General features: G+C 47.6%; 1 protein-coding gene across 1 annotated transcript in view; it reads left to right on the top strand.

Moving 5' to 3' along the window:
• Nucleotides 1-2,988, top strand: part of LOC117868046 (cystathionine beta-synthase-like) — a gene marked incomplete in the record, with an annotated part of 57,166 nt that extends 54,178 nt beyond the window's left edge. The window contains 1 exon segment of the mRNA XM_034753639.1: nt 1,325-2,988. Within this exon segment, the coding sequence (XP_034609530.1) occupies nt 1,325-1,434 (110 nt within the window).
• Nucleotides 2,989-15,409: the final 12,421 nt, after the last annotated feature.

Below are 15,409 nucleotides of genomic sequence, written 5' to 3'. Positions count from 1 at the left end.
TAGTAGACAAAGGTATAACAAGTTCCAGTAGTTGAAAGTTGAAGCTAGACAAATTCAGACTAGAAAAAAAGTGCACATTTATAACAGGGAGGGTAATTTAACTGTTGGACAAACTTACCAAGAGTTGTGGTAGAATTCACATCACTAGAAATTCTTAAATCAAGAGCGGATGTTTTCCTAGAACATTGCTCTAGTTCAAACAGGAATTAATTCAAGGAAATCTTGTGGCTTGTGTTATTCAGGAGGTTAGACTACATCAGGGGTAGGCAACCTATGTCACGCGTGCCAAAGGCGAGCTGATTTTCAGTGGCACTCACACTGCCCAGGTTCTGACCACCGGTCTGGGGAACTCTGCATTTTAATTTAATTTTAAATGAAGCTTCTTAAATATTTTAAAAACCTTATTTACTTTACATACAATAGTTTAGTTATATATTATAGACTTATAGAAAGAGACCTTCTAAAAACGTTCAAATGTATTACTGGCACGATAAACCTTAAATCAGAGTGAATAAATGAAGACTTGGCACACCACTTCTGAAAGGTTGCCGATCCCTGGACTACATGATCACAATGGTCCCTTCTGGCTTTATAGTCTAAGAATCTATGAGCATTGTGACAATGCACCACTTTGCATTGAGAAAATGTTTAATGTCTAGCTTTTTTTGTGGGTGCTTAAAGTTGTGTAGAACACCGCATAGCATCAGTCATTCAAATTGTTCTTTCCATTGTGCATTACCTTGCATTTTTCTATACAGAATTTCACCTGTTGGTGTGTTACCCATTTGTTTGTTTTGTTAGGTCCCTCTGAAGTGACTTAAAAGCCCCTCTAGACTTCACTAACCTAAACAGTTGTCTTTTGCAAATGTTGCCTCTTCACTGCTCACCCCATTTCCAGATCATTCAAATAATGCTAAGTACTAAGTCTCCTAGTACAGCAATATGAGGCACTTACACTGCTAACATCTTCCATGTTGAAAACACAATTTATTCCAAACTTTTATCTCTCAGCTAGTTCCTAATCCATGACAGAAATTTACCTCTCTTCCCATGACTATTTAGTTTCCTTTGCAACCTTCTGAGTAAATTTAGCAAAGGGTTTCATTTCAGTAATTCCTAGAGTGCTGTCAATAAGAATGGCAGCTCACCTCCATCTGAATGTACAATCGGTTGGGTAGGTTGGCTTCTTAACCATACCTGCGGGCCTCTGGTATTTTGGAGTCATAGTTGGCTTCTAGTTTTAGAAAGCAGTAGTATAAAAATTGAGTGTGTATTTGGTTTGAGCCTGCAAAGGTAGGAAAAATCTTCTTGTGTTTTTCTGTAGATCACAGTGATGGCTCCTCCAGTAAGAGACAGATGGTGTTTGGCGTTGTTACAGCCATTGACTTGCTTAATTTTGTGACTGCACGGGAGTGGGAAAGAAGGGCCACCTAAGTTCAAGGACCACTCTGTTTGCAACATCTTCCGTGGCATTTTGCAGTCTCTAGAAAGAATCAGGCCCCTCTCTCTCTCTCTCTCTCTCTCTCTCTCCCTTTGCTAGAATGTTCTGTCTCCTGTTTTGTTTTTAACATTCTAAAAATAAACACAGTTGGGATCATCCTGACTGCTGTGATGTAACAGCACATCTAAACATTGCAGAGCTTTTCAGGATTGTTAGCTCTCAATCTCCTGTAATTGGTTGATCTGCATAGAATTTATATAAAAAGCAAATGTTAGACCGTACTGATTGTGCTTAAAGTCTAAAACACTGTTAACACTTAATTGAAGGTAATAAACTGAACAGCCACAGCCAAGCTGAGGCGAGAGCAATCTAGGAAGACTGCCTATGAGACTGTGTGTGTTGCTCATTGACCTAAAATAAGTCCAAGACACTGGATTTGGTGACAATATGGGTATGCCTTCCCTAGTAAAACATTTGTGTATCTTTTCACAGTGAGATCGTTAACTTGAAACGGGGTTGAGGTAAATCCTGGACTCCAGCTATAGGGTTTACCTCCAGCAGCTGTTTTGAGTCCGAGCTATCACTTGCCTTGTCTTGACTGAAATATTGCAATAAGGTAGCTAACACAAGAGAGTCATCTTACTGTAAAAGACACACCTTTTTCTTAGTGAAGACACAGCTTATATCATTTATTTTTACCTGGCTGAATAACCACATGTGTAAACAACAAATCAAAATCAGATCAAGCTCTCTAAAGAGCGAATTCTTACCGGTTATGGCGTGTTTCATGCACAACAAGAAGGCAGCACATTTCCCCTGAAAACTTTTATCTAAGACTGACCTCCTACCTCTAACTGAAGTTCTTATGCCTACACTTAGGTCATATAATGTAATTCTCTCCAGTCAGGAGCAAGGGGAGGCCCTGTAAGATCCTTTCATCGCAGCCCCCTGGCTCCTCAAGTGCTTCTGAACTCTAGATGTCTCTGCAGGGAAGAAACACTAGCTTCTGCGATGTATAACAAAACATAAACACATCTAGGACAAAATCCTGCCCTTCGTTAGACTTGTATAACTGGACTACAGGCAATAGGGCTGCATAGGTATGAGAGGGCAGAATTTGGCCCATAATATTTAATGAGTGTAGTGAATACACTGTGACCAAACTTACCAGTGACCCACTGCAATGGCATTGTCTGAGCCAGTCAGAGTGGAGGGGATGCTGTGCAGTTAGCTAGGTGTAACTATGGATTTCTTTTAGCTACAGAGGTTTCTGGAGTCTCATTTGTGTCTGACTTGCATTAGTTTAGTGTTGCCCTTTCTCAAACTGTTCAGTCCACCTAACCTTGTACTCTGGCTAATAGTGGCTCTCAGCCACTCGGCAGTGGTTTACATAATAACTCTACAGAGATGCTGTCTCGGCTTCTCACTCCCTTTAGCTGAAGCAGAAAAATTCCACAGTTTACACACAAAGCCAGACAAAAACTCCCAAGAATCTGCAGCTGTCAATCAACTAAAAGAGGAATTATTTATATATACACACACACACACACACACACACACACACACACAATATAAAAAATCCCACCCATCTGTATTTTCATTTCCCTCCTTCCTTCAATCGCTGCAGGTCTCTTAGCCCCACAAATGCTGTCACATTTGCTTTACAATTTGAAAATCTGCAGCCCCTCCCTCCCAATTCAGTTTTCAACACAAACTGTAAACAAAAGTATGTTATTCTGGGACAGCAGCCTTGCTGGTGTGGAGAGGAGCGAAATGAATGTGTGATGAGAGTTAAGACTGGCTTTGGAAGTTTCTTTACCTTCTGTAGTATGACAGTCTCTATTTTGTAGCTTCTTCTCTTTACTCTTAAAAGTTGAATATTAAAAAAATTCATAATAACAACTTCAGGCTGCTTCATGTTAACTCTTTAATGTCATATCCATAGCTACTAAATGCTTCTGCCTTTGGCCTCTAAGCTTGTTCAACCCAGGGTATGATTACCTCAACACCAGAAGTCCCCTCAAGTTACTGTTATAACAAAAAGAACAGGAGTACTTGTGGCACCTCAGAGACTAACAAATTTATTTGAGCATAAGCTTTTGCTCTAATAAATTTGTTAGTCTCTAAGGTGCCACAAGTACTCCTGTTCTTTTGGAGGACACAGACTAACACGGCTGCTACTCTGAAACCTGTTATAACAAAAGTTACACAAAGTGTCTGAAAGACTTAAAAACTCTCCCTGTTGCTTGGAGCCAGTGAGCAGCTGCAAGCTGTAGCTTAGATAGCATTAAAGAAATGCTCCCTTCCTCTTGGTCCGGGATTGATTTAAGTAATTCTCTAAGTAAATAAATCGGTGGAACCATCACTGTCAGGAACTCAGAGAATACAGAGAAAGAGGCAGAACAGAGCTAGAAAGAGAAATCTAGACAAAAGTAATTAATACAGTGCTGCAATGAAATAGACATGCCTCCCTCCCCTCTCTCCCCCACCCACACACTACCAGTGGGAGGGACTCTATTAGACAGTTGCATCTGACAGAATCATCCCAGTCCTGAAATGACTTGGACAAAAAGTCATCAAATGCAGTGGTCTGTTCAAAGCTCCCTGTGTACTCTATGGCAGCGGTTCTCAAACTGTGGGTCAGGATTGCCTAAAAATCTCTGTATTTACTGTGCTGTGAAGACCAAATAAGGCTGGTGGGGAAGTGTGTGTGTTAAACTCAAGTCTTCTGTCCAAAGCTTGAATAGAACTATTTTTACTGGTGTGCGCGTGTGTGTGTCTGCGCTCTCCATATTATTTAGCTTATTGTAAACAGATGCTGGCCACCTTACTTAAAGCTACTTTGCACAGGGATATTTGTTGAAATGTTGCATTGCATTTGTATGTCTTTCTCTTTAAATTTCAACCCTTTTGGTTTACTAGTGACTCTGTAAAAACATTAGAATTTTCTTATATGAAGTCAGTTTTTCAACTAAATCTGTGTAATTCATCTTTGCAAGGTTTCCTGGTAACTTCACACATGTCAGATAAGGAATTAGAGAGAACTTTAAAGTCCTTCTTTCCACTCATGCCATATCTGTGGCTGACTCCAGAACTCCATGTATGTAGTATAGTTGCAGCCATGTTGGTCCCAGGATATTAGATAGACAAGGTGGTGAGGTAATATCTTGTATTGGACTAACTTCTGTTGATGAGAGAGACAAGCTTTTGAGCCACACAGACCTTCATGTAGCTTGAAAGCTTCTGGTCCAATAAAAGACACTACCTCTCTCACCTTGTCTCTCTAGAATTCCAGGTAATTCAATTGCTTCTGTTTAACAAACTTAATCTAATTCACACAGTTCACCACTGGGTGCTGTCTTAACCTATAGATTGCAGTACTGAGCTTCTTGCAGCAAGTAATACACACTGGTTTAAATGGCATTAGCCATTGCAGACTTCATTCAACACTTTCTTACTGTTTAATGTCAACATTTAAGCCACTCTACAGTGATTAAGGGAAGTCTTTTATGTTTTAAAGGGAAAAAAATCATTCAATACAATGTGCTGTATTTATTGCACAAAAGTTCAATGTACATTATAAAGAGTTCAATAAAAGCAACTTGAGTGACTTAAAATGGTTGGGTTTATTTTTAATTTTGCTGTTGGCCATCCAAGTTGAAAGTACCTTTGACTATAGACCTGTTGTGGGAAATTTCCATCGGTCACAAGGCACACCCAGTTCCAATTGGTTGGCTGTAACGTTATCTGCCCTTTTTCATCTCTCTGGAAGGAACTGGGGATATGTGAGGATCCTGGCAGGGAGCCATGTTTTGTCTGCCCTAAGTTTCATAACCGAACACATGCAACAGTAAAGATGCAAAACTGACACACAGAAAAGGCAAATGCTAAGGTGTTTACTGCAACGTTTACTTACCCACATTGCAAGCCAGTATTGATTACTAGTTGGACTGATATTTGTATGCATGAATAAATAGGAACAGTACGGATCAGTTAGCATTGCTATGAGAACTTGGTGTCTTTTTTGGTTGTTCAGTAAACTCACAATGTTAATGGTGCATTAACAAAACTTTAGTTTTTAATTCTTTCTTTTTTTAAAAATAAGCTGCCAGGGAAGAGGGGAAATGCTATCTGCATTGTTATGAAACTACTTGTTTGTGTGTGTTGCACAGTTATGTAGTGTCTCAGTTAATTGCTCATCTTAAACCAGAGTAGAAATGGTTTATTTGCCATGCACGAAAGTAAATATCTAATCTCCTAGAAAAAATTAAGTTATAATTTGCACGCCAACAGCTCTTCACTGTGGACTAGCTACATGTGAAGTTTGAAAGCTCAAGTCTTTTAGATCTATGTGTTTGAAGATCTTCATTTTTTTTAAAGCAGAGAAATTATATGCGGAATGCCCCCCCAGCCTCCATCAGTAATAGCTGGACAGATTTTTCCTCCAAAACTCCATTTTTGGTATCAATCAGAAGATTAGATCGTGTTCTGTTTTTTCCCCCTTTCTTTTTGGAATGTTTCAGCCCAATGGGAGAACTTTGCAGGAAAGGAGTGACTATAGCCCACTTATAATAGAAGTCACAGTGTAACATCTGCTCTAACATTTTGTGACAATGTTTTTTTTAAGTTTGTCTTTTGAGGTGTTGATCAGTGACCCAGTCTAAAAGTCATTCTTGGACAGGAGGTCCTGGATTGCTCAGTGGATGGGTAATAAAACATGAAGACCCCCTGCATACTTCCTAGATTACCGGTTGAAATATAGCCCACCTAGGTAGCGATTGCAAGTAATTTCCATCAAATATGTTTGGTAGCATATAGAAAACGAATTCTGATAATTTCAGTCCAATATCTATGGACAGGTTTTGCTTGCAAACCCACTATTGCAATGATGCAGCGTTAGTGGTGGCCACAGCAGAGAGGCCAATGGCTAACTGGGCATGGGGAACAGGGCAGTCTTAGCCATAGGCTAAAGCAGTCTGCCTACAGTGCCACTTTCAGTGGAGCAGCAAAAGAGGGTCTCTGATCACTCCCTTCAGTTCATTCCCAAACTCTTGTTCAGCCTGCAGTTTCTATCCACTTGCTTCCTCACCCCACTCCAAAAAGGGTTTCCTATTTCTGCTCACTTGTGTGCAGCAGTTCCAAAAATGCCCCCAAATTCTTTTGTATGTTTGCTTCTTGAAGCACTGTGCAGCTAGAGCGAAGGACTCAAGGGTACCCTTTGGTTCTAAAGGCAGTTGCTGGGGGTGACTGGTCAGAAACAGGGACCCCTTTTGGTAAGAGGAAGTGAAACCGATGGGAGACATGGTGGACGGGAGGAAGCCTATCTTTGCAAAACAGGCAGGTACGTCTGGGGTTGATAAATGATTGAACCCTCCTCATCCCTAGAGGTGCTCACCCTGAGGACGCTTGTGTGATATAATCTCTGCTGAACCCCTTCTGTAGATAGAGGACTTTGGGCCACAAAAGGACCTTTCCATAAGCAATAAATTCCCTTTTAGAAAAAAAATCTTGTTGCTGGTGGAGGTGCCTGTTTCTATCACATCTGGGTGGCAAAAGCTGACAGTCACACACAGACATGCTGGGGATGGGCAGGAGGAGCTCAAAAATAAAGGCAGACCCCAAAAGAAAATCCACAATATTGTCTTTTTAAAACAACTCTGGATTTTTGGGGTCTGACTCAGGATTTTTGAACCTGTGGGTTTGGCAATGCTGGAATCAGCGAGAAAAATGAGGCAGTCGGCGCTACTGCCCTCAATTTGGGGGACACAAGGACATGCAGGACACAGGCACAGTCCAATGGTCACAGATTCTGATCTCGCAGGCCTGGGGCACAGGTGCACACAAGCATGCTCCCCCTGGACAAAACATCATGAAGAGTCACCAGGTGAGGTAAGTGACCATTCTTTCTGCCCCCAGTTAAACGAGTGCAAGTGAGGGCTAGATTTAAAGGCAATAATTACATAAGGAACTCAGTCCTGTTAGTGAATAAACAACATGTAACCCTTCTGCCAGTCAAAGGTGGCAGCAACAAGGGCCGGGTTCAGTATCTAGGGGTTCCTTTTCAATAACAATGCAAAACCAGCTCAAGCCCCCGCCCAGTGACCTGGGACAATTACACACCACCCCCTGGGTGCCTCTAAGAGGCAATACTTCCTCTTTCGCAAGCAGAGTCTGAGTGTAGCAAAAACTTTTAATAAAATGAGGGGAATAACTCAGCATTAATTTGGGAAAACACCGCAACTAGGTTCATAAACATAAACCCTGAGCAAAAGACCCACCCCCAAGTAAGTTGGCTGTGTCCTTTTCCCCTCAGTTTCTTAAGTCCAGCAACCCAAAAGTCCCTTTAACATGCCCGTCCCTTCTCACAGTTCTTGGTCAGTGCAGCCCCAGACTCCAGAGGTTCATCTGCAGCATTCACCTCCCACCCTGGGTGGAAGCGGGTGGGTAAGGAGGCACCTTACATACACCACTGCTCAGGCACTCGCTTACCGCCCCACCAGCCGCCTGGTTGGCTGCTCACCAAGATGTCTTCAACACCCACCACTTAACACAGCTCTGAGTGATTTCAGCTCTCAGTGATCTTAGCTGTTAGTGGGGGGAGGGAGCTTCACTGGTGGTGCACACTGGGCAGTTTCTTGCACCAAAAACACTGTCCCAAAGTAGGTCTAATACTTAGACCTAGGTATCTGTAATTTCAGCTCTGCAGTATATAGCAAGACTCTCAAAAGGTTTTCATGTTGTCTAAGACCCTTAAACAGAGACCACCCTCTCTCAACTCATTGGGCTTTGGAACCCATGTCCCCTGCCTAGTAAGTGCCATTCAGCTGAGGGTGAGTCCCTCCACTGAGGTATGCCGGGTACAGTTCTGGTGCCCTCGATTCACACAACAAGGATAACAACTCTTTATTACTTCTGCCCCAATAACAAGGAAACTGGGGATCCAGCCCCATCCCCACGTGATCATTTGGGCAAGCAATCCCATCATGCTGAGTACCTACACAGCAGGGCCGGCTTTAGGCCGATTCGGCTGAATTGGGCCCCGCGCCAAGAGGGACCCGTGCTGCAGCTCTCCACCCGCCCTCAGCTCACTTCCCCCTCCTCCCCTTCCCTGAACGTTCTGCCCCCTCCCCTGCTTCCCACGAATCAGAGATTCATGGGAAGTCTGAAAAGAAGCAGGGGCGGGCAGGCATCACCAGGTAAGCTGGGGTGGTGGGGGCGCGAGAAGGGCTCCGGGGAGGTGTGGCCCTTTCCCGCCGAGCACGCAGGCCCCAGCGGCTCTGGCCCGGCTTGGCTCCAGCCCGGCCCCCGCGGCGTGGCCCGGCTCCGGCCCGGCCCCCGCGGCGCGGCTCGGGTCGGCTCCGGCCCAGTCCCCGCGGCTCGGGCCCGGCCCCCGCAGCGCGGCTCCTGGTCGGACCCAAGCCCGGCAACCCCAGCCGGAGCGCGGCTCGATTCCTGGGGGCGGGGCTTGCAGCAAGCCCCGCCCCCAGGAATCGGGCCCCGCTCTTGCTAAAGCCGGCCCTGCTACACAGGATGTGCCCATGCAAATAAGATCAACTCCTGAAGTCCTTTCCCACAGCTCACCCTAGATGTCAGGGGAGTGCTCATTTAGACTCTACTTACGTGAGGACACTAGGATAGAATTGTTTAGATTTAGTAATGTAGAGACGGACAAGCTAATTGCTTAAATACAGGCACCACCAAGAGCTAGATCCATAGAGGGACTTGGGTGCCAAAGTTCAACATTTAGGCACCACTGAGATCTTCACAACTCCTCCTCAGTTACCATCTAAACTGGTAGGTGCTTAAATTCCCTAGTTGCCTAGATCTCTGCCAGTAAAGTCCCCATAGCACCTTAGCTCACGCAGGTGAGCATGTGCAAAACTGCTTAAGTCTAGACCCTGCCAAGCTGCTAGGTGTCCTAGCTCACACCTAAGCCCCTAGATGTCCACCCACCTGTCTTGCTGGCAGGGCCTGATCTGATAGCTGTGCTCAGAGCATGCCGACTGATCAGGTCTCGCACAACATACACCCAACAGCAACTTGTGTATGTGCATGCGCTTAACCGCCTGCTCATCAGGGCACTCATGGGATGTGGGAGATCTGGTTTCAGTTCTTTGCTCTGCCTTATTTAGAGCAGGGACTTGAATGTGGCGTTTTCATATCCCAGATGAGTGTCCTAATTCATTGGGCCAGAGCAAGAGAGATTGACTTTGTAGCTCAGTGATTTGGGCACTCACCTGGGAGGTTGGGGATGTGGGTTCTGGTCCCTGGGCCAATGAATATTTAGTTCACAAAAACGGAACCACTCCAAGAGAGTGCCTAATTGTTAGGGCACTCAGGCGGGTTATGAGAGCCCCATAGTCACGTCCTGTTTCAAATCAAGGAGTGCAGGCCAGGGATCTGGAACAAAAAGGACTGAGTTCCCCTTTCCCACCTCCTTTTGGGCAACCCCCTTAGGAATGTCTGAAATTAAGGAGTGTGCAATGCCATGTGCCATGACCAAAGTGAAGTATTTACCAGTTGCAGTGGGGGGCTTGGTGAAGAAGAATGTGTTTTACCTGTGGGTAATGGCTCAAGGAAAACAGAAACATCCTCCGTGTTTTAGAACTGCACAGCACTGGATCATTCTCATAGAAGACATGAACTGTTTACTGGGAAAAATATAAAGAAGCGCAGTTTATCCCATGGCTTGTATTATAATTTTGCCAGGTAACAAGACACCACAGCTCCTTGACCACACTGAGCCATAGTCTTCTTTCCCCTGCCAAACTCTGAGGTAACACAAAACTGGACATCTCTGAGGGCACCAGCAATGAAGGAACAGATGGGAAGAGGTATTGTACCTTAAAATTAATGTGCAGGTGATACAAACAAATACTAAAATCTTTTGAAAAATATGGGCCCTATTGAGCCCCACATTGTGGTAACTAAGAGATTGTTGCATTCAGTTGTGGTACTCATTTAACTTCTGTCTGTAATACCATAAAGAATCGGACTCGACTTTGATATCCTCACTCATGTTGAGCAGTAGCTTACTTTGTAAGTGATACCACTGACTTCAGTTGGATTAAACATAAAATCAGATATACTCAGCATGAGCAGAGGTATTGGAATCTGACCCTTAGTGAGAAGAATATTTTATTGTTTTTAAAAGAGACTTTAAAAAATTTCTTTTCTTAATGAGAAAAAATAATTGTTGCTAGATGTTGTTTTTCAGGTTTCAGCCATGGAGTGACGCTTTATGTTCATATAAGGATTGTCTAGCATTCAAATCACTGATATAGCCAACCGCTGTTTCAACCTTTAAACACCCAGAATTTATACAATGTGAAAGTGAAAGGATCAAGTCCTCTATTGGCTGGCATAATTCTATTTACTTCAATGGAGTCATGCTAACCAGTACAGAATTTGTCTCTAGGCTCTCACATCAAAACAACTTTACCTTAAGACACCCTTTAAAACCCAGTGAAAAATGTTCTGCTTTGAATGTTCAAACCTGTCATTTTCAGCTTTGCTAGACTGTTTTTCTTCACGTGAGGGTGGATTTCCCTCCTCCCGGAGGAAGGCTGCACTCACACCAAGCTTCACACTGTAGCTTCAGTTGCTTTTTAAAAAGCCACAAGGAAATGTGTGTGGTTTTCTCCTTCCACAATGGAATAAGTTTTAAAAAAAAAAAAAAAAAAAAGCACTGAACCGATCTGCCTCCAAGTTTTCCCCAGAATTCACCTTTGTGCTGCACCCATCCTTCCTAATGAGAATTGTAGATTCCCATCGAAGAGAGAATCAAGCGGAGAGGTTGGCTTTGTGGTCATGAAATTCCGAAGCAGCTGGGCACCCAGCGGTACAAACTAGTGGAGCCAGATCAGCGCTTCATCTTTTCAAAGGCAGAATAAATCGCATAGTACTCAATCAATGTGGAATCTTTCAGATGATGCTTTAAAAACAGAAGCCCTATCTGCTGTTCTTCTTCGAGTGATTGTTCACGTCCATTACACATTAGGTGTGCGCGCGCTGCGTGCACGGACGTCGGAAACTTTTTCCCTTAGCGGCTCCCGTCGGGCCAGCAGGGTCCCCCCTCCCGCCAGAGCGGCGCCCCGCTCTAGGGTATATATATCCCTGCAGGCCCGACCCCCTCAGTTCCTTCTTACCGTCCGTGTCGTCCTTGGAACAACTCTGTCTCTCGTCTGAGAGTGTCCCTTAGCATAGTTGTTAGTGTTATCTGCAACAGTTATCAGTTCTTTAGTTGTTAGTGTTAAGCTTAGTAGTTAACAGTTCTTTAGAAGTACTTAAGTTCTTGTAGTAGGTGTTTGGTCAACCCCGGCACTGGCCCTGGGCGGCGGGGCATGCCGTACGCCCAAGGCTTCAAGGCTTGTGCCACGTGCTGTAAGCCTACGCCACTGAGCGACCCTCACGACTCGTGTCTCCGTTGCCTGGGGGAAACTCACCAAAAAGGGTGCTGCAAGATCTGTAAGGCCTTTAAGCCTAGGACTAAGAAAGAAAGAGACTTTCGCCTTAAGCAGCTGCTCATGGAGACGGCATTACAGCCCTCCACTTCGACGGCACCGTCTGCCTCGGTGCGGAGCGCCCTGGCATCAGTCCGGGACCCGGCGCCGGTGGGACACCCGAAGCCCATGGCACCGATTCAGCGACGACACTTACGGCACCGGTCGTCTTCGCCGGCCAAATCGAAGGGCCAACCCAAGGCCCGAGGACGCTTCCCGCATAAGAGGGCAGCACCAGCGAAGACCTAGAGTGCGCCTAAGGCCGTTACGGCCCCAGCACAGGTCCCGGTGTCAGTGGCTCCGGCGCCGAAAGGCCCGTCGAGCCCCGGGATAGGCGCATCGAGTGAGGAGGAAGGGCTGGAGGAGCTCTTGGAACAGCCCTCCACTCCGGACACATTTGAGGCAGCAAAGGACCTCATTGAATTGTCCGTTGAGGGCCCTCCACAAACTAAGGATGCTCCGCCAAGACTGCCATCCAGAGGCAAGCCGGCGATGGTGCGCCCATCACGGTCACCATCTCGGCACCGTTCACGGCACCGGTCCCGGTCTAGTTCCACCTCGGTGGACTCCCAGTTGCCCTCCGCGCAGAAAGCGCCACAGCTGTCGGGCCTCAATAAGCGGACGGCACCGACCCAGCAGCCATACTCGAGTCAGCACCGGGATGCATCGGTTACACGATCCCCGAGACCAACCACCCGTAGTCGTTCCCGGTCCCGTGGTCACCGGTACCGATCCAGGTCCAGATCGGCGAGACGCTACTCCAGGTCCTGGTCGCGGAGACACTACTCTCCAACCCCGGACCGGCACCGCCCCACGGCACCGCCGTGGCCTTCAAGATCACCGTCCGTGATGTCGGAGACTGACTCGGGCCGGTACGGCGGGTATGCCCACAGGACACAGGCCAGTAAAGACTACGAAGCCTCTTGTCATCCTCAATGGGGCCAGCCAGGCCAATGGCCATTCTGGACACCCTGGGCCTACCACCAACAAGGCCCCCATCCAGGGCCTCGAGATCTGGGCCATCAGGGTACCGGTCCCGCTCTCCGTGGTACCGCCCGCCCTTTCGCAAGGAGGGGGAAGGAGTGGACTCGGCACCGAGCACGGTACCGTCTCAGTCCCACGCCATGGGACAGGCCCCAGAGGAGCAACCAATCGATGACGGGTTGCCGGAAGGTGAAGATGGGCAAAAGGCCCCAACCTCTTCCTCCTCGCCGGACGAGGCCGTGGCGGGCACAACAGTGTCTGGCCCTCCCCCGATTGATCATCGGGCACACCAGGACCTGCTCCGCCGTGTAGCCCTCAATCTGGGCTTGCAGGCAGAGGAGACCGTAGAGCAGGAGGACCCCATGGTCGACATCCTGAGCTCGGAAGGCCCCTCCAGAATCGCTCTCTCGATTATAAGGACGCTCCAGTCTAACTACAAGACGGTATGGCAAACACAGGCCTCCAGTGCACCAACTGCAAGGGGCCTGGAGAGGAACTACTTCGCCCCATCTAGAGGGTTTGACTTCCTCTTTTTGCACCCGTCTCCTTGTTCGCTGGTAGTCTCTGCGGTCAACGAACGAGAGCGTCATGGCCAGCAAGCCCCTGCGCCCAAGGCCAAGGAGGCGAAACGCTTGAACTTGTTCGGGAGGAAGGTCTACTCGTCTGGGGGCCTCCAGCTGAGGATCGCTAATCAGCAGGCGATTCTGAACAGACACAACTTTAATTCTTGGGCATCAGTCTCCAAGTTTAAAGAATCCCTGCCTCCGGACGCACAAACAGAGTTCACGGCCCTAGTGGACAAAGGGATGGTGGTAGCCAAAACTTCGTTGCAGGCCTCCCTTGACTCCGCTGACGCAGCAGCTAGGACAATCGCGTCAGGGGTAGTGATGAGGCGCTCGGCATGGTTACAGGCTTCAGGCCTTCCGCCACAGGACCTTCCGTTTGAAGGGTCAGGCTTGTTTTCGGACCAAACGGATGCCAGGCTACATAGCCTCAAGGACTCACGAGCGACCCTAAAGTCGTTGGGAATGCATACCCCAGTGACACAGCGGAAACTCTTTAAGCCACCACAGAGGCAGTACCACCTTCGTCCTCGGCAAGAACCGTACCGCTGTCGTGGCAGGGATAACAGGCGGAGACGTAACAATACGCCTAACCAAGGTCAAGGTCATGGCCAGGGCAAGCCGCAGCCAGGAAGTAAACCAGGCTTTTGAAGCTACGCTCAAGGACAGCGTACCACATTCCATTCCGGATCCACCTCTATGTTTCGGGGACCGCCTGTCCCATTTCTACCGTGCATGGTCACACATAACATCGGACCATTGGGTCCTGCGCACAGTGAAGGTGGGCTATACCCTTCAGTTCTCCTCGCCCCCTCCCTTCCATCCCCTTTCCCCATCCCTCTTCAGGGACCCCTCTCACGAGCAACTTCTCATGCAGGAGGTGCAGACCCTCCTCACAGTGGGAGCAGTGGAAGAGGTCCCACCAGACCTAAGGGGAAAAGGATTCTACTCCAGGTATTTCCTGATTCCCAAGGCAAAAGGGGGCCTCCGTCCCATTTTGGACCTGCGCGGACTAAACAAGTTTCTGGTCAGAACACGTTTCCGTATGGTCTCCCTTGGAACTATTATCCAATCCCTGGATCCGGGGGATTGGTACACTGCCCTCGATATGAAAGATGCGTATTTTCATATCGCCATCAGCCTGGCCCACCGGCGGGTCCTGCGCTTCACCATCAACCAGCGCCATTTTCAATTTACGGTCCTGCCCTTCGGCCTAGCAATGGCACCACGAGTGTTCACGAAATGCATGTCCATGGTAGCAGCCTTCCTTCGGAAGAGAAGGATGTGCGTGTACCCGTACTTGGACGACTGGCTCCTCGCGGGCAGGTCGGAGGCCGAGGTCCGCTCCCACGTGACGCTGGCCTTACAGGTGTTCGGCAGGCTCGGCCTACTGGTCAACGTGCCCAAGTCCACGCTAATTCCCACACAGAGACTGGACTTCATAGGTGCAGTCCTGGACTCGGTGATGGCGCGGGCAAGTCTTCCAGAGTCGCGGTTCTTGGCCATTCAAGGGGTCGTAAGCTCCGTCCAGCAGTTTCCCACGACTACGGCAAGGTGCTGCATGCAGCTCCTGGGGCACATGGCAGCCTGCACACACGTAGTTAGACATGCCCGCCTAAGGCTCAGGCCATTGCAGTTGTGGCTAGCCCAAAAGTATCGCCCCTACAGGGACCCCTTGGACCTGGTGGTGACGATCCCGGCTCGGGTGTTAAGCTCCCTCCGCTGGTGGCTCGATCAACAGCAGGTTTGCGAAGGGATCCCCTTCGCTGCCCCACAACCCACTCTGACGTTAGTAACAGATGCATTGGACCTGGGTTGGGGGGCGCACCTGGGGGAACTGCGGACCCAGGGGTTGTGGTCCAGGGAAGACAGGTTGCTTCACATCAATCTGAAGGAGCTGAGGGCGGTTCGCCTCGCCT

The sequence above is a fragment of the Trachemys scripta genome, chromosome 1 (genome assembly GCF_013100865.1).
Source record: "Trachemys scripta elegans isolate TJP31775 chromosome 1, CAS_Tse_1.0, whole genome shotgun sequence".
NCBI classification, from domain to species: Eukaryota; Metazoa; Chordata; order Testudines; family Emydidae; genus Trachemys; species Trachemys scripta.
Note: the sequence above shows the minus strand (reverse complement) of the source record. Positions and strands in the feature narration are given on the sequence as shown.